The 19,658-nt window shown below is 40.1% G+C and overlaps 3 protein-coding genes across 6 annotated transcripts in view; all 3 read right to left on the bottom strand.

Annotated features, from left to right (window-relative positions):
• LOC130987821 (uncharacterized) overlaps positions 1-19,658 on the bottom strand; it is a 551,243-nt gene that overhangs the window by 17,781 nt on the left and 513,804 nt on the right. The window lies entirely within an intron of this gene.
• On the bottom strand, positions 1,062-11,839 carry LOC130987775 (probable disease resistance protein RF45). 4 transcript variants are annotated; one of them, XM_057911442.1, is made up of 3 exons: positions 11,231-11,833; positions 1,391-3,618; positions 1,062-1,299 (listed from the first exon to the last, which is right to left on the bottom strand). In XM_057911442.1, exons 1-2 carry the CDS (start codon positions 11,663-11,665, stop codon positions 1,399-1,401), a joined length of 2,655 nt encoding a protein of 884 aa, XP_057767425.1. In that variant the 5' UTR covers positions 11,666-11,833; the 3' UTR covers positions 1,062-1,299; positions 1,391-1,398. The 4 variants fall into 4 exon arrangements, with proteins under 4 accessions (XP_057767425.1, XP_057767424.1, XP_057767427.1 ...); XM_057911444.1 differs by lacking the exons at positions 1,062-1,299; positions 11,231-11,833 and adding exons at positions 3,720-3,954; positions 4,045-6,053 and having other exon boundaries at positions 1,390-3,618; XM_057911443.1 differs by lacking the exons at positions 1,062-1,299; positions 1,391-3,618 and adding exons at positions 3,698-3,954; positions 4,045-6,266 and having other exon boundaries at positions 11,231-11,839.
• Positions 14,549-19,182, bottom strand: LOC130987777 (putative late blight resistance protein homolog R1A-10). Its single transcript, XM_057911445.1, has 3 exons — positions 18,423-19,182; positions 14,835-17,062; positions 14,549-14,737 (listed from the first exon to the last, which is right to left on the bottom strand). Exons 1-2 carry the CDS (start codon positions 18,852-18,854, stop codon positions 14,843-14,845), a joined length of 2,652 nt encoding a protein of 883 aa, XP_057767428.1. The 5' UTR covers positions 18,855-19,182; the 3' UTR covers positions 14,549-14,737; positions 14,835-14,842.

Consider the following 19,658-nt stretch of genomic DNA (forward strand, 5'->3'; position numbering starts at 1 on the left):
ATATAAACACACCCCTCCGTATTTCATCTACGCATCTCGAATTTTCAGTCCTCACCTCACCAGCACAAGCGGAGTTGCAGATATGCTGATTTCATCGGGAAATTATGTTTGCACTTTCGTTTAATTCCTTTTCGATCGCTCTGTCTCTCGCTTTTTACCAATCCGTTTGCGTAAGTTATGCTAGAATGAAAAAGGCAACCGTATCTTTCACTGATGCGTTTAATAACGATGAATTCATCAGCTCTTACTGTTGCCGAGAAATATGGAGCATCATATGCTTGCGCGTGCCGCTCATGCTGTTCGTGCACTAATGTGCTCCTAAATCTTCAATCTCATTCCACTTTCTTAATTTTGTTGTTCTACTGTTATTTTGTTTTTTATTTATTTTCCTATACTGTGATGTCCGATGGTATATTTTCATGATATTTTTTGTATTTATTTTACTAATTTGTATACATATCAATTTGGATTTTCGTAAATGATTTTACAAGCTATATTTTTTTTCAGATCGTTGAAATGGATAATTGTAGTGCGATGAGCTAAAAAATACGTTCATGTAATTAAATTTTCTGGAAAGTTTTGAAAAGACTAATTTTTTATTTTTTAAATCACAAATGGGTTTGTTTCACCGTGCAATTTTTTGAAGCAGCAAAGTGGTCTTGACAAGTAGGTTATACAGCAAATCTTAGATATGGAATTTACCTATATTTTATCGTTTTGGATAAAAATCTCAGCCAATCTCGCAATAATTAAAAACTGTTGTGTGAGCTCAAATCAAAACTTTTAAATTTGTCTAATTTGTTTAATATTCATGAGTGCTCAAATATGAAAATATGAGTATTGATTTTGTGGACGGGGAATTACCTTTTTTTGATAGAAACACTAATTTGATACTAACATTTTGAGAACTTAATCCAAAATTGCCACTCATTTTCATTAAATTGACAATTGATTTCAATCAAAGCCCTAAGAATCGATTGCGGTTGCAACTTGCAAGCAAATTTAAACATACAAAAGATTGCCATTGCAAGCAAAAGTTTAACATTAAAAAAGAAGACAAATGAAGCAAATACAAATAGATTATCAAAGTTTAACAACATACAAAAGATTGCCAAAGTTTAAGTCTAACAACATAAATAAAAAAAAATGAGAAAAATGAAGAAAATAAAAATAGATTACCATTGCAAGAAAGAGTTTAAACAACACACCAAAACAACCAAAGAGAAAGACGAAGAAAATAAAAATCGCAGCATTTTAGTCACTCTTTGTTCTCCGCTTTTGCCTTCATTTTTTTATACCCTGCATAATATGCAGAAAACAGAATCATGAGCATATTATTTTGGCTACGAAAACGAAAATCCTAGAAACTGATAATAATAATTAAAAATACCTATTGGATTAGTTTGTGTTTGATGATGATGATGCATCCCCTGGAGAAATCTTGAGCTTAAATCCACCCCTTCTACCTCTCACATCCCCACCTTGCCTCTGTTGCTTTTCCTCCTCGATTTTCTTCGCAGATTGAACCAGCGTCGGCGACACGCGTTCAATATCCACGAGCTGAAGGCTTTTCCCCTCCCCCACCACACACGGGATCTCTTGAAGCCTCTCGCAGTTCTTGAGTATCAGATTCTTGAGCTTCGGGAACGGCTCAGCCGCAGCCGCGGTCCATATCTCCAGCTCGGTGCGCTCGATGTGCAGCGTCTCCAGCTCCGGGAAGCCGCCGCCCTGAGCCTGCCACAGCGTCCCTTTAAACGCCATCTCCTTGAGCTTCAGCACCTGCAGGTTGAGCAGCCTCCCCAGCGCCGCCATGTGCGGCCACCCCAGGTAGGTGCAGGAGAGCGTCAGCATCCTCAGATTCGGCGGGAAGCCGTGCGCGTGCGGCACGCGATGCAGCGCCTTGTCGGCGGTGGAGGGGAACACGTCGTGCACCAGCTTCAGCTTCTCGAGCCGCTCCAGTTTTCCCAGGTAGGTCGCGTCGACGAGCGCGTTGAGGTCGCCTCGGATGCCGAGGTTCTTGAGGTTCGAGGCCCGGTTGAAGAGCTCCTCCTTGCAGCACTCCGCCATCAGCCGGCTCAGCGTTTGGAGATTCTCCCCGCCGCCGCCCCTCACCTCCTTGAGCTTGATCGCCGCCTTGGTCTTCAGGTGCCGCAGCTGCATCATCTTCGAGATGTCGACCTTGATCTCGAACTCGCGCGAGGCGGTGTCGATCTTCACGGTCTGCAGGTTCCAGAGCTTCGACACCGCCTCGGGCAGGGCCTTGAATTCGTTGCCGGAGAGGGCAATGTACCTCAGATGAATCAGCTTGGTGAGCTTGGGGGGGAATTTGGTGAATTTCAGGGGCGTGGCGTCGACGACGCGGAGCAAGTCGAACGCGTCGGGGATCGACGGGGTGTGCTCCGGCGGGAGGGGGATCGCCTCCTTGGAGAAACACACGAAGGAGCGGACCCCGGGCCCCTTGGGCTTCTTGCGGAGGAACTCCGGCACGTTGGAGTGGATGCAGAGGCGGCGGCGCTTGACGATCTCGGTGATCGCCGGGTCGAACACGCCGTGCCGCGTCTTCCGCACCTCCTGGAACAGGTTCTTGTGCGCGAAGGAGGCCTCGTTCTGGCAGAACTCCCGGATCATGTCGTGGACGCGGCACGTCTTGACGTCGCCGTTGGCCCTGGCGCGCTCGACCATGACGAGGTTCCGGGCCACGAGGTCGTCGAGGTTGTCCTCGGCGACCTCCTCCAGGCTCCGGCCCCGCCTCTGCTGTATGAATCCTTCCGCGATCCACAGGCGCGTGAGCTTCCACGCGCTGATCTCTGTATCCTCGGGAAACATCCCGAGGTACAGAAAGCAGTCCCTCAGGTGATGAGGGAGTTTGTTATAACTGAGAGATATAATATTTTCGGTACGCCGATCTTCCTGGACGTAGCTGCTCACGCTATCGGAGATCTTCTCCCAGTCTCTTCTGTCGCCGCATTTCTCGACGAGAGTACCTCCGATCACAACTACCGCCAGCGGCACGCCGCCGCACTGTCTGGCGATATGCATTCCCAGCCCCTCCAACTCCTTGGGGCAGGTATTGTTCTTACCAAACACCTCCAACTGCAGGAGCTCCCAGCTCTCCTCGAAGGTCAGGAACCGCAGCTTGTGGGGCTCCCTGCTGCGGTTCGTCTGCGTCGCGACGCCGACGTGGTGGCTGGTTATCAACACCTTGCCTAGTTTGTTGTTCTTCGGCAGCGCCGCATCGATCCGCCGCCAGTCCTCGACGGTCCACACGTCGTCCATGAACAGCAGGAATCTGCCCTTGTCGAGATGGTAGCGGACGAGGCGGGTCAGCTCCCATTCCTCCCTGCCGGACATGTCGTCGCGGGTGAATTTCTTGAGGATGGTGAGGAACACCTCTCTCTCGTTCAGCTCCTGAGAGACGTAAACCCAGATCAGGGTGGGGAACTCGAATTGGATCTTGGGGTCTCTGTAAATTTTCCAAGCGAGAGTGGTCTTGCCGAGGCCGGGCATGCCCACGATGGAGATGACGTCGAGTTGCTCTGTTTTTTCGTTCAAGTATTTGATCAGAGTGGCTTCCTCGTCTGCGAAGCCCACTACATTGTCAGCCCTCAGCAATTGTGTCTGCATATGTATATATATACACAAATAACCATCACGTTACAAAGTCTCGAATAATGGATTCTAGCCAACAATTATATAATAATGAAATCAGTTGAGCATACTTTTAAGATCTCAAAAATAAGATTGGTCTCAAGCCCAATCAGTGGCATTTAGTTTCAATCGGTGGCAGAGCCACATCCACATGGAGGCTAGCCTAGGGTGGGTTTAACAACACACCAAAAAAGCTAAAGAGAAAAATTGAAGAAAATAAGCATAGAAAAACGAAGAAGATAGAAATTGCAGCATTTTAGTCATCTGTTGCAGGAGAAAGGCTTTGTTCTTCATGTTTTTTATTCCCTGCATAATTAGCAGAAAAATGAATTATGCGCATATTATTTTGGCTACGCAATGAAAATCCAAGAAACTGATAATAATAATTAAAGCTACCTCTTGGATTAGTTTGTGGTTGATGATGATGCATACGCTGGAGAAATTTTGAGCTTAAATCGACCCCTTGTAGCTCTGACTTCCCCACCTTGCATTTGTTGTTTTTCCACCTCGATTTTCTTTGCTGACCGAACTAGTGTCTGCGACACACTTTCAATATCCACGAGCTGAAGGCTCTCCCCCTTCCCCACTACATATGGGATCTGTTGAAGTTTCTCGCAGTTCTTGAGTATCAGATTCTTGAGCTTCGGGAACGGCTCAGCCGAAGCAGTCCATATCTCCAACTCGGTGCGCTCAATGTGCAATGTTTCCAGTTGCGGAAAGCCGCCGCCTTGAGCTTGCCACAACGTCCCCTTGAACGCCATCTCCTTGAGCTTCAGCACCTGCAGATTGTGCAGGTTTCCCAGCCTAGTCATATTATCCCACCCCAAGTAGGTGGAGGAGAGCGTCAGCATCCTCAGATTCGGCGGGAAGCTAGGCGGATCAGGCACGCGATGCAGCGCGTTGTCGGCCGTGGAGGGGAGCACGTCGTGCACCAGCTTCAGCTTCTCGAGATATTCCAATTTCCCCAAGTAGGTCGCGTTCACGAGCGCGTTTAGGTTCCCACGAATCCCGAGGTTCTTGAGGTTCGACGCCCTGTTGAAGAGCTCCTCTTTGCAGCACTCCGCCATTAACCTGCTCAGCGTCTGAAGATTCTCTCCGCCTCCGCCTCTCACTTCCTTGAGTTTGATAGCTGCCTTCGTCTTCAGATGCCGCAGCTGCTTCATCTTCGAGATGTCGACCTTGATCTCGAACTCGCGCAAGGCAGTGTCGATTTTCACTGTCTGGAGGTTCCAGAGCTTCGACACTGCCTCGGGCAGAGCCTTGAATTCGCTCCCCGAGAGAGCAATGTACCGCAGATGAATCAGCTTGGTGAGCTTCGGGGGGAATTTGGTGAATTTGAGAGGAGTGGCGTCGACAACGCGGAGCAAATCAAAGGTGTCGGGGATCGACAGGGTGTAGTCCGGCGGGAGGTCGATCGTTTCCTTGGAGAAACAAACAAACGAACGGACTTTGGGGCCCTTGGGCTTCTTGAGGAGGAACTCCGTCACGTTGGAATGGATGCAGAGGCGGCGGCGTTTCTCGATCTCCGTGATGGCCGGGTGGAACACGCCCTGGGTCTTCTTCACCTCCTGGAAAAGATTCTTCTTCGCGAAGGAGGCCTCGTTCAGGCAGAACTCCCGGATCATGTCATGGACGCGGCACGTCTTGATGTCGCCGTTGGCCTTGGTTCTCCCGACCATGACCAAGTTCCTGGAGACGAGGTCGTCGAGGTTGTCCTCCGCCACCTCCTCCACACTCTTCCCCTCCTTCTGCTGTATGAATCCCTCTGCAATCCACAAGTGCTTGAGCTTCAACGCGGGGATCTCTGTGTCCTCGGGAAACATCCCGAGGTACAGGAAGCAATCCCTCAGGTGATGAGGCAGTTGGTCATAGCTGAGCGAGATGATGCTTTCGGTGCGTTTATCGCCATGCACAGAGCTACTTACACTATTCGAGATCTTCTCCCAATCACTTTTCTCATGATGATCACCAGATTTTTCGACGAGAGTTCCTCCTATCACCACCACTGGAAGAGGCACTCCCCCACACTGCCGGGCTATCTGCATTCCCAGCCCCTCCAACTCCTTGGGACCAGTATTGTTCTTACCAAACACCTCCAGCTGCAGCAGCTCCCAGCTTTCCTCGAAGGTCAGGAACCGCAGCGCGTGGGGCTTTCTAGTGCTGTTTGTTTGCGCGGCTACTCCCATATGACGGCTGGTTATCAACACTTTACCTAATTTGTTATTCTTCGGCAGCGCGGCTTCGATTAGTTTCCAGTCTTCGATGGTCCACAGATCATCCACGAACAACAAGAATCTCTCCTTGTCGAGATGGGAGCGGACTAGTTCCTTTAGCACCAAATCTTCCTTGCTGGACATGTCGTCGTGAGTGAACTTCTGGAGAATGGTAAGGAACACCTCTCTCACCTTCAGCTTTTGAGAAACATACACCCAAATCAACGTGGGGAACTCCAATTGGATTTTGGGGTTGCGGTAGATTTTCCTGGCGAGAGTGGTCTTGCCGAGACCGGGCATGCCGACGATGGAGATGACATCGAGTTGATCTGTTTCTTCGTTCAAGTATTTGATGAGAGTGGCTTCCTCGTCCGCGAAGCCCACTACATTGTCTTCTCTCTGTGTCTGCATATCCATATATATATATATATATATACCAATAACCACCACGTTACAAACTCTCAAGTAATTAAATCACTTGAGCATACATTTAACGAATTTTGATGCACTAAATTTAGTGTTGAACTATTCACTTGCATTGGATTAATGTAGAATGTAGTGCACCATTGAAGTGATTTAGAGCATCTCCAATGTATGGTGTCTTAGGGGGTGTCTTAGATGGTGGTCCCCACCTAAAACACACCCCTCTCAAATGCATTGGTGTTTAGAGGGTGTCTTAGATCCTCATTTCAACAAAATTCACATTTCTACACTTTTATTTTTAAATTTCAAATTTATTAAAATTAAAATTCTACATTACAATAATTAAAATAAAATGAAAGACATAATTAAAATACGATAATAAAATAAAAATTACAATAATTTCCTAGGACTCAATCGAACCAAAATGAGACCAAATGTGCTCCTTCAAGTCCAAACGGTACAATTTTTTAAGAAAAAAAATAGAATTTTTGATTTTTTTTAATAGGGCGCATCCGGAGGACGCGCCATATATCAACTCGCTTTACCCCGATTCTCCCCTTCGTCCCGACTTCAAACCTGGCCAGGTCTCCAACGTTGCGCACACTTCGGCTACACGTTTCGCCGCGGCCTTCGAACCGTGCGTTGGAGATGCTCTTAGAGCGTCTCCGAAGTATAGCATGATTTTGCATACAAACGTGCAATTCTAGCACAATCTCTTTTTTCATAGCAACTCAAATAATTGAGTTATTAGCGTCTAAATACACCATCTTTTGGGATAATTTGGTTTTGCATACAAACGTGCAATTCTAGCCCAATATTTTTTTTATAGCAACCTAAATAATTGGGTTATTAACGCCACATATACACACATCGGTTGTATATAATATGACTTTCAATTATTCAGACATTGAACATTTTTACAGAAATTTCAATTTTTTTAGACCGACACCATTTATCTTTTCAGAAACTATCATATCTATCTATTATATGAAAACATAGTCTGTGTCAAAATGGCAATTAAAGAATCATATTAAAGGTATTTACAAAATTCAACAAATCTCATAAAATAGGGATACTCAATAAATCTCATATATTTTCTCTGTCCTCTCTCCTCTCTTCTATTTCATCGCACGGTTTCTTTCACTTTTCTATACTGTACATACTCTCTCTCTCTCTGTCATATTCTCTTTTTCATATTTTTGTGATTTTTTTTCAAAAAAATCAAATTTTATTCTAAAAAAATATTCAATATATATATATATATATATATATATATCTTAAATTAATGCCTATCTTTAATTTGGTATAAAAAATTATCAAATATGAATTTAAAATAAATAAATTATTAAATGCAAGATCTTTAATTTGGTATAAAAATTATCAAATATGAATTTAAAATAAATAAATTATTATATGAAAACATAGTCTGTGTCAAAATGGCAATTAAAGAATCATATTAATGGTATTTACAAAATTCAACAAATCTCATAAAATAGGGATACTCAACAAATCTCATAAATTATTATACTTTAAAATTTTAAGATGTTTATTTTTTCTCTCACCTCTTTTTTTTCTTTTTTATTTATTTATCAAATTTTCATATTTTTTTGTATTTTCTTATTTATATGGTTGTTTTAAGGTTGTCGTTATTATTAATATTTTTTCTCTCTCCTTCTCTACTACAAAATTTTGTTTCTACTCTCTTCTCTTTTGATAAAAAAAAAAAAATATCATTGAAACATTATATTTATATGTTGAATTATTTTATGAAGCACAATATAAAGATACCTTTGCACAAATGTTTACTTTTTTCCCTTTGGTTTACTAATGTATATAAATTTAGTGGCCTTTGCACATCAATTTTAAAATATATACTCCCTTCGTCCACGAATCTTGACCCATTTGGTTTCGGCATGTGAATTAAGGAGTTGTAGATTATTGTTTTAAGTGTGTAGGTAATAAAGTATGAAAATGATAAAGTAGTAGAGAGAAGGTAATAAAGTGATAAACTAGGAGGGAGAATGTAATTAAGACCCCTTATTTTTGGACTAATTATTACCTTATTTGGAAATGTGTCAAGATAAGTGGGACGACCCAAAAAGGAATACATGTTAAGATTCGTGGGATGAAGGGGGTATTAAAATTATCCAATTATTATATTTTTTTTATTTTGCATACTCACTTATTTTTTGGTCAAATTTTGTGCTGAAATACTATATGAAATCCTGCGCACCATATTTGTCGATTACTAATACAATGTTAATTTGGGCATATTAAAACAATGTTATTTACGTTTAAAATTAGCATCTAACTAAATAATTAAGAATCGAAGTATTAAATTGAGAGAAAGTGAGATGAATGAAACTGATGAGAGAAAATGACAAGAAGTAATCCAAGAAATCAAAGTAATAGATAGAAACTCTTTTTGCTGCAACAAATTTGATTCGATATAAGGATTAGGAGAGAACGAAAATAGGAATGAAAATAATTTTAGGGTTTTTAATTGTCTAACAACATGAAACGACGTTGTTTCCATCCAACTGACGTTATATCTATTTTATCACACGATCATATTTATGTCAAGCTGGGATTATATGAAAAATAGAATTTCAAAAGTATTTTTTTTTATGATTATGAATGAAGGTATTTAATTACTGTATAATAATAATATGTGATTTCAATTGCCATTATAAGGAATTTAAATAGTTTACAAATAATTATAAATATACGTTTATATACCATGTTCAAAATTATAATCAATAAAATTTTATAAACTTTGAAATTATACCTTTTTATAAAAAAAAATTGATTTTAAAATGTATTTAAATATGTTTGAAGGAGAAAGATAAAGCAAAATGATATATTCATTTTTATTGGAATTTGTTTTTTGGCATCAAATAATTATTCAATTCTTTTATTAGTATTCTAAAAAATTCTAATAATATAATTTATGTTCCTACTGATCAATTGAAGCTTTTATAATAAGATGACATGTACATAGGTAATGAGCTAACTTAGAAAAAATAATTTTATGCATGATTAACTCATGTTTTAAAAATATATATTGTGATGTGAATACTTTTTATTATTATTATTTCTTTGTTTCTTTTAATTTGAATGATGTGTTTATTCTATAATTTTAGGGAAGAAAACAAAGTTTTCCATCAAATAGGTGGAAAATTAAAAATGATACTTTTAAAAATTATAAAATAAAATTAAGGATCGTTATTGAGTAATTGAAGAATATTATTTTATTTTTTAAGAAAAAATAATTTATATTTACTTATATTCTAACTATATTTAATATTTATTTTTTTATTTATTTGATACATCATTTTTTTTTTATAAATTAACATGATTAAATAAAGAAATTTAAAGGCCGCGTCACAGGCGGCTCGAACCCAAGACCTTCGGTTTTAGATATTAACCCCTAATCGTTTAGCCGATACACACACTACATCGTTTAATTTTAATGCAAAGCTATATTCGCCGTGCATGGACGAGGGTACTAGTTACTATATACGAGAGTACATATGGTCAAACACACAACATCTATATGAGAGTCATATAAATCTTTTCACTCATGTAGGTTTTAACCAAGAACCCATGTGAACCGTTAATTTTTGTATGATATATACAATCATATGATCATACACAACAAATACATTATTAATATAAAGGTTGCATTTTTATATATATGAAGACGATAGTGCACATACATAACATGACATTATAATGGAAAAAGCGGAAAGCACTGGTGTCGGCAGATAGAGATATATGACAGAGACGTATAGTTACGAAGGAGGCAGTGGTGGAGCTACTCACTACTCACTGCATCTAATGACAGAGTTATGAAGGAGGCAGTTGGAAAAGGGTTATTATATATTACACCATCTTTTGGGATAGTTTGATTTTGCACATGATTGTAGCAATTTTACCATAAAAATTAATTTTTAGATATTCGAACTCTATAAAAATCCTTCGATTTTTAGGAATTTAAAGATGTTTTATATGATACTCCCCTTGTCCCATTCTAATAGGCTCGTTTTGTTTTTGGGACGTCCCACTTAGGGATGTCAATCGGGCCACTCAGTTTCGGGCTAGTCGATTTTTTTATTTTTTGGGCTAAAATTTTTCGACCCTAACCTAACCCTAACCCACTCGGTTTCAGGCTAGCCCGTTCGGGCCTGCAAGTTTTCGATTTTTTTATGTTTAATTTTTTATATACATAATCATATTCTTGTAATAAAAATATGTTGTATTTTTTAATCAAGATATTAGGCCTTGTTTTAGATATTAAAACGTAGTATTATTTTAACATAAGTTTACATAATATCTAACTTTAACTTCGTTTTCGATTAAAATTATATATAGATTTAACATACATGACTATCTTTATTTGACTTTTATATCATAGATGTTTGTTATTAACAGTTGGAAAGAATCAAAACATATTCTACAAGCATCAAAATGTTGTTATCGAATTAAAAAGTAAAGTATTAAAATTTAAAAATCAATTATTAAGAAAGTGTTCGGTTAATCGGGTCAATCCACTCGGTTTTCGGGCCAAAACCCTATCGGGCTCGGGCTAAAAATTTTCAGCTCTAACCCTCATTTTTTATCGGTCTATTCGGGTTGACCCGTCGGTTTCGGGCTTTTCTGACATCCCTAGTCCCACTAGAATAGGCTCGTTTTTCATTTTGAGTAAAAAAATATAATTATCCATAGCTAATTATCAATAAATGCAAGTCTTCAAAAATATTTTATTCACACTCCATAGCCAAATTTGGTGATTCTGAGCAAAATTCGACACATGATTGGAATGAAAAATGGTGTAAAAACTACACCAATATAGTGTTTAAATGCGGTAACGAAGTTGCTTTATTACTAAGAATATTCAATAATATAGAAAAAGACGATGGATGAAAAGTAGAAATGATTAGTACCTTTTTGAATTTATCGTCATCGGAGGTTCCGAGGGTTGCAGCAGATGGATCCGCGATGGGTGGCAGTAACTCCTCCCTAAGCCTAATGGCACGATCAAATATAGACTGGAGCTGCGGCCGGAGCTCCTTGGCCTTCTTGGCCAAGTCAAGATGCTTGAGGTTGAAAATACAGCCGCCGTATTTGGCCTTGTGGGTGAGGCAGGCGTCGAGGATGTCCTCGGCCTCGTACACGGCCTCTCTGATGTGCCTCTCGAACTGTGTGAATACCTGACCCTTCTTCCGCGTCTCTTCGTAGTCCATCAAGAAGGCTTTCAGGAGCCCCAGCTCGTCCTGCAAATCGTTCAGCTCCTTCTCCGCCCCCGATATCAGATCCGCCTGCTCCACCAGCAGCTTCTGCACGTTCTCCAGTAGGAATGTCACCGCAGCCTCCGCCATTTAGTTTCCACCCTTCTTAATTTACATCTTCACCTCAATTCATATAACCTCAAATTAAGCAAACAATTAATGACTGCACATGAATGTACTATCCTGCCTGCCCACTATTGAACCTGTGATGCTTCAACGAAATTTCTTGAAACAAGTTGCCAACTACAATTGTCTTCGTTCACATGTACTATCCCGCACATGTACTATCCTGCACATGAATATATATATTGTGTATATATATATATATATATATATATATATAGGGATGGGTGTATAAAATAGGAATAAATACACACCATAGATCTAATAAATTGGACGGTCCAGATTAGGATTTTAGTAATTAGTCCGTTCAAATTAAATCCAATACTAAATCATACATAAAAATTGCTTGAGGCTATTTTGGTAAAAAAAAAAAAAGGCTGTTGATATACACGGGGATGTCAATGCAGCCCGAAACCCGTGGGCCGACCCGAATAACCCGACAAAATTAGAGGGTTAGGGTTGAAAAATCGCAACCCGAAAAAACCTTCAGCCCGATTAGCCCGCATCCGACTAACCCGGAACCCGATAGGGCTAGCCCGAAAATCCGATGGGCTGGCCCGGTGGACTGACGAAATTGTGACTGATGCATCCAGTTACAACTTCTGCTATGTTTAGATCTATGATATTTGCTTAAATATATATATGTAGCATCATTAAAAAAAGTGAAATTAATTAGTTAGAATATATGTGTGTGTGTGTGTGCAATCTCATTAAGAAAAGTGAAATTAATTACGGATTTTTTGTAAAAATTGATTATTAGTATCTCATTAGTTAGAAATTAATTATTAGTATCTCATTTTAAAGTGATACCAATTTTTTTTTTTTTCTGTCAATGAGACGTGCATGGCAAATCCACCAATTATTCAGTAATAATCCAGATTGATTCTAGTGCATTGATACATGTTAAATTTTACTATCTCATTTTAATATAATTTTGTTTATGTAATCTTGAATATATTATATTTTTGCATTTCATGCTTTGCTATATAATTTATATCTTTAATATCTATGTATATTTTATACATTATACATTAGATCATTAGGAATAATAAAATACAAATGATAATTTTATTTTTACGCCTTTAACCTGATTAGCCCGATGGGCTAGCCCGAAACCCGAAAGTTTAGGGTTAGGGTTGAAGATTTACAACCCGAAAAAATCTCCAACCCGATTAGCCCGCACCCGACTAACCCGGAACCCGATAGGGCTAGCCCGAAAACCCGATGGGCTGGCCCGATTGACATCCCTATATACACCAACCTATCTCTGAGAATAGTGACCCATTTGTCCCATTTAATAGGAAAGTAAATTATGCTATCATTGACTTTAGAATTGAAAGGATTTGATTATATCAAACGAATCTTTGATAATTAATGCCTAACTAATCTACTGTGTGAAGAAATAATAAATTATATTTTATTAGTGTATGAATTAGAAGTTGTAGGGTTTATTTTTCCAATTATCTAACTTCATCACTTTTGGCGGAGAGACCTTATTTGTTTTTTGCAGTTCGTGCACTAATGTGCTCCTAAATTTTCAATCTCTTTCCACTTTCTTAATTTTGTTGTTCTATTGTAAATTTGTTTTTTATTTATTTTCCTGTACTCTGAAGTCCAATGGTATATTTTCATGATATTTTTTGTACATATTTTACTAATTTGTATACATCAATTCGGATTTTCGTAAATGATTTTGGAAGCTATATTTTATTCAGATCGTTAAAATGGATTATTGCAGTGTGATAAGCTAAAAAATACGTTCATTTAACGAAATTGCTTTAAAAATTAATTTCTGGATAATAAGTTTTGAAAAAACTAATTTCTTGTTTTTTTTAATCACAGACCATTTGGATTTGGGTTTGTTTCACCGTGCAATTTTTTGAAGCAGCAAAGGTTGACCACTAGGTCATCTAGCAAATCTTAGATATGGAATTTACCAGAACCGATCACCTATCCATCGTGGGCATGCATAACGTGTCCATCATGATGTGGCAATTGCAATTATAGTAAGATAACTTTAATTAGAGTAAGATTTAATAATTCTCTTTTTTCCTAATTAAAATTGTCACGTCATTGGTGGGCACGTTATACTTGCCCACGGTGGGTAGGTGATCGGTTCTGTGGAATTTACCTATATTTTATCGTTGCTTAATATACATTTGGATTAAAATTTCAGCAAATATCGCAATAATTAATATCGTTAAAAAGTTCTAGTTCGTTTAGGTTGTGTGAGCTCAAATCAAAGCTTGTAAATCATTATCTAATTGGTTTACTACCCTTTTTGATACAAACACTAGTTTGATAACATTTTGAGAAATTAACCCAAAAGTACCATTCATTTCATTTTCATTAGAATTTTAATTTTCATATTAATGTTTCTTTACTTATGTTACCTGTAATTGGACATGAAAATTAAGCGTGACTGTGAACTGGCTTATGTTACCTGTAATTGGACATGAAAATTAAGCGTGACTGTGAACTGGCTTACAGTTGAATATTTTAAGCAAAGCCATAAGATTACATTTAATATTTTAAGCAAAGCCACTGTGCCCACATCAGTCACTGTTTAACAGCACCCAAAAAACTGAAAAAAATAAACAGAGCAAGGAAGAGTTTTAACAACACGCCAAAACAAATAAGGTTGCGCTTATTTTGATGGATAAATTTATTCATGAAAAAGTATGAATGACAAAAATTTATGCTTTTAAATTTTTTCTTTTTTTCTAACATTTTACCCTTCATTTTTGGTTGTAAAAGAAATAAGACTTTTAAAAGCATAAATTTTTATGGCAGCATTTTAGTGGATAAATTTATCCATCAAAATAAACACAGCTTAAAGACAAAAACGAAGACAAGAAAATAAACATAGATTGCCACTTGCAAGGAAGAGTTTTAACAACACACCAAAACAACTGAAGAAAAAAACGAAGACAATAAAAATGGCAGCATTTTAGTCACTCTGTTCCAGGAGAGAGCTTAGCCTGTAACTCCAGGCAAATTGATTATTTGTTCTCTGCTTTTACCTTCATTTTTTATACCCTGCATAATAAGCAGAAAACAGAATTATGGGTATAGTATTATTTTGGGTACGAAAACGAAATTCCTAGAAACTGATAATAATAATAATTAAAGCTACCCATTGGATTAGTTTTTGGTTGATGATGCATCCCCTGGAGAAATTTTGAGCTTAAATCCACCCTTTCTACCTCTTACTTCCCCACCTTGCAATTGGATTTGTTGTTTCTCAACCTCGATTTTCTTTGCTGATTGAACCAGTGTCTGCGACACACGTTCAATATCCACGAGCTGAAGGCTTTCCCCCTTCCCCACTGCAGACGGGATCTCTTGAAGCGGCTCGCAGTTCTTGAGTATCAGATTCTTGAGCTTCGGGAACGGCTCAGCCGAAGCCGCCGTCCATATCTCCAACACAGTGCGCTCAATGTACAGCGTCTCCAGCTGCGGGAAGCCGCCGCCCTGAGCTTCCCACAGCGTCCCCTTGAACGCCATCTCCTTGAGCTTCAGCACCTGCAGAAAGCGCAGGTCTCCCAGCGTAGTCATCTGCGCCCAACCCAAGTAGGTGGAGGAGAGCGTCAGCATCCTCAGATTCGGCGGGAAGCTATGCGCATGAGGCACGCGATGCAGCGCGTTGTCGGCCGTGGAGGGGAACACGTCGTGCACCAGCTTCAGCTTCTCGAGACGCTCCAGTTTCCCCAAGTAGGTTGCGTCGACGAGAGCCGTTAGGTTCCCTCGAATCCCGAGGTTCTTGAGGTTCGAGGCCCTGTTGAAGAGCTCCTCTTTGCAGCACTCCGCCTTTAACCTGCTCAGCGTCTGCAGATTCTCCCCGCCGCCGCCTCTCACCTCCTTGAGCTTGATCATCGCCTTCGTCTTCAGATGCCTCAGCTGCATCATCTTCGAGATGTCCACTTTGATCTCGAACTCGCGCGAGGCAGTGTCGATTTTCACTGTCTGGAGGTTCCAGAGCTTCGACACTGCCTCGGGCAGAGCCTTGAATTCGTTCCCCGAGAGAGCGATGTACCTCAGATGAATCAGCTTGGTGAGCTTCGGGGGGAATTTGGTGAATTTGAGCGGAGTGGCGTCGACAACGCGGAGCAAATCGAAGGCGTCGGGGATCGACGGGGTGTACTCCGGCGGGAGGGCGATCGTTTCCTTGGAGAAACAGACAAACGAGCGGACACCGGGGCCCTTGGGCTTCTTGCGGAGGAACTCCGTCACGTTGGAGTGGATGCAGAGGCGGCGGCGCTTGACGATCTCCGTGATGGCCGGGTCGAACACGCCGTGGCGCGTCTTCCTCACCTCCTGGAACAGGTTCTTGTTCGCGAACGACGCCTCGTTCTGGCAGAACTCCCGGATCATGTCGTGGACGCGGCACGTCTTGACGTCGCCGTTGGCCTTGGCCCTCTCGACCATGACCAAGTTCCTGGCGACGAGGTCGTCGAGGTTGTCCTCGGCGACCTCCTCCAGGCTCCGCCCACGCTTCTGCTGTATGAATCCCTCCGCGATCCACAGGCGCGTGAGCTTCCACGCGTTGATCTCTGTATCCTCGGGAAACATCCCGAGATAGAGGAAGCAATCCCTCAGGTGATGAGGCAGTTTGTTGTAGCTGAGAGAGATGATGCTTTCGGTGCGTTTATCATCCTGCACATAGCTACTTACACTATCCGAGATGATCTCCCAATCTCTTTTAACCCCACGTTTTTCAACAAGAGTTCCTCCTATCACCACCACTGCTAGAGGCACTCCCCCACACTGCTTGGCTATCTGCATTCCCAGCCCCTCCAACTCCTTGGGACTAGCATTGTTCTTACCAAACACCTCCAACTGCAGCAGCTCCCAGCTCTCCTCGAAGGTCAAGAACCGCAGCTGGTGGGGCTCCCTGATGCAGTTCGTATGCGTCGCTACTCCCATATGACGGGTCGTTATCAACACCTTACCTAACTTGTTTTTCTTCGGCAGTGCAGCTTCGATTCGTGTCCAGTCTTCGACGGTCCACACGTCATCCATGAACAACAAGAATCTTCCCTTGTTGAGATGGTAGCGGACGAGCTGCTTCAGCTCCGAATCATCCTTGCCGGACATGTCGTCGCGGGTGAACTTCTTGAGGATGGTGAGGAACACCTCTCTCTCGTTCAGCTCCTGAGAGACGTACACCCAAATCAGGGTGGGGAACTCGAATTGGATCTTGGGGTCTCGGTAGATTTTCCAGGCGAGAGTGGTCTTGCCGAGGCCGGGCATGCCGACGATGGAGATGACGTCGAGTTGCTCTGTTTTTTCGTTCAAGTATTTGATGAGAGTGGCTTCCTCGTCTGCGAAGCCCACTACATTGTCTTCCCTCAACAACTGTGTCTGCATATGTAAATATATACACGAATAATCATCACGTTGCAAACTCTCGAGTAATGGATATTAGCCAACAATTATAATATGAAATCAATTTAGCATACTTTTAAGGTCCCAAAAATAAGATTGGTCTCAAGCCCAATCACCACATGGAGGCTAGCCTAGGGTGGGTGGGTTTACTTTGTCACCACATTTTTCAACATTTCTCATCTTTCATTTATTATATGTTTACTAGAAACGAAAAGATGAGAAAATGTTGAAAATATTATTACATCATTACTCAAAAGATAATATTACTCAACATTGAAGAGAAAATGAGTGAAAATCAATTGTCTGATAAAATATTTCACCATATTTGAAAAAACATTCTATCATAGTAAATATGTGAAAATGATGGAAAAATAGTGAAAATGTATATTTTTCTTTCATTTTCTTATCAAAGTAACCGCACCCTAAGAGTTATAAACTTTTAAAATTTACAGCAAAAAATAGAGGAGTCACATTTAAAAATACCAGCAGAAATGAGGTGCATTTGCATTCACACGTAAAAAGGAACTATTACAAAACTAGTACTACTTAAATAACTACTACTCCCTCCGTCCCAATAAAAGTGGCCACATTTTCTTTTTGGGTGTCCCATTAAAAGTGGCTACTTTCTAAAAATGGCAAAAGTTTACTTTAATTAAGTCAACAATTACTCACTAATTTGGTCAACAATTGTAGGCCACTTTCTAAAAATGTCAAAGTTACTCACTAATTTGGTCAACAATTGTAGGCTACTTTCTAAAAATTACTCACTAATTTTGGTGGGTCACACTCAATTAAAACATAACAATCCCCTTCTTAATCTCCGTGCCCAAAAAAAAGTGGCCACTTTTATTGGGACGGAGGGAGTATTAAGATATAAAACATAAATCATAATATATTTTTAGTTTCATTATACATATAATATATCAAATTACTCAATTAACCTTAAATTAAATATATATATACAAAGGACGCAGGGACGGATCTAAAGGCCAGGCACCCAGACCGTCGCCCGGTCAATTTTTTTTTTTGTTACCTATAAATGTATGATTTTTTTTTTATCTATATATGTTAATCTCGCCCGGTCATAATTATGTCATTTCAAATAATTATTCAAGATTCAACTCATTTTCTTTATTAAAACTTTATTAGAATCATCCGGTGAAATCTCGCCCGATCATTATTAAATTTCTAGATCCGTCCATGGAAGGACGTAACAAACAAATTAAATTTTATAAAACAAAGCTGTTCTATAGACCTATTAACACTATTTTCATTTACTAGAGAAAGCAGTAATAATTACTTGATGATCGATGAAAAGTAGAAAATAATACACTACCTTTTTGAATTTATTGTCGTCGAATGTTCCGAGGGTTGCAGCGGATGGATGGGCGAAGGGCAGCGCGTTCAAGCCCTTGATGGCTCGGTCGAATATGGGCTGGAGCTGCAGGCGGAGCTCCTTCACCTTCTTGGCCAAGTCAAGATGCTTGATGCTGAGGATGCCGGCGCCGGCCGCCCTGGCCTTGTGGGTGAGGCAGGCGTCGAGGGTGTCCTCGGCCTCGTACACGGCCTCCCTGATCTGGCGCTCGAACTGGATGAACACCTGCCCCTTCTCCCGCTTGTCGGCGTACTCCATCAGGAACGCGTTCATCAGCTCCAGCTCGCACTGCAGCTGCTTCAGCTCCTTCTCCGCCCCCGATATCAGATGCATCTGCTCCACCAGCAGCTTCTGCACGTTCTCCAGCAGGAACGTCACTGCCGCCTCCGCCATTTTCAAGCTTCTTAATTACCTCTTCAACCTCAAAGTTATATAACCGATCAAATTAAGTAAACGAGAAATGCGCATGAATTTACTCGATCTCCTGCGTGTTTATAGCGCGTCGACACTCTGCGTTGATGAAACTATATATGATGCTTCGACGAAATTTCTCGATCTGAAAGGCGGAGACGACGACCCTACAAGCAAAGTCTTTGTCGAGAGTAATATTGGGATTTGCGAGTTTATTCTTGGTGGGTCCACGCGGACACCATTATTGGTTCTTGGTTAAGAAATGAACAAAGTTGCCAACTACTTGAATTTGTTTTTTATTTTTTATTTTTTATTTTTTAGTCGATGTTTTAATATGAGGTGAATACAATTATAAAAGTGGACAAACATAACTAGAATAGATAAAGATAGTTAATTAAGAAGGGGAAGTTGACTTAAGATCTAATTTACTACACTTGGCTTACTATATTCAATTTTTATTTTTTATTTTTTCATATTATATATTTCTTCAATTTTAATTTTATATTATTATATTTTAATTTTATTACTATTAACCAAGGTTTATTTCATCCGGTTAGGGTGTATAATTAATTTTTATTATTTAGTTTTAGTTTGGAGTACATGATAATTCATTATCTTGGTTGATAATTCCAAAGCTAGTGTATTTTTTTATAAAAAAAAATCAATTTTTGCAAATAAAAGGTAAGTATAATTCATGATATTATAATAAAACTTATCTATACTAATATAAAAAGAGCCTTAGGCATAACATGTTGATTGCCTATTTTACTCCTATTGCACGTTTTA

Source organism: Salvia miltiorrhiza, chromosome 6 (genome assembly GCF_028751815.1).
Source record: "Salvia miltiorrhiza cultivar Shanhuang (shh) chromosome 6, IMPLAD_Smil_shh, whole genome shotgun sequence".
Taxonomy (NCBI): domain Eukaryota; kingdom Viridiplantae; phylum Streptophyta; class Magnoliopsida; order Lamiales; family Lamiaceae; genus Salvia; species Salvia miltiorrhiza.

Excerpts from the sequence above, each read along its gene's own strand:
- LOC130987775 (XM_057911442.1), bottom strand. The coding sequence starts at position 11,665 with ATGGCGGAGGCTGCGGTGACATTCCTACTGGAGAACGTGCAGAAGCTG. Across the intron at positions 3,619-11,230 it reads ATGACGATAAATTCAAAAAG|ACACAATTGCTGAGGGCTGA; the intron begins GTACTAATCATT and ends ATACATATGCAG.
- LOC130987777 (XM_057911445.1), bottom strand. The coding sequence starts at position 18,854 with ATGGCGGAGGCGGCAGTGACGTTCCTGCTGGAGAACGTGCAGAAGCTG. Across the intron at positions 17,063-18,422 it reads ACGACAATAAATTCAAAAAG|ACACAGTTGTTGAGGGAAGA; the intron begins GTAGTGTATTAT and ends TTACATATGCAG.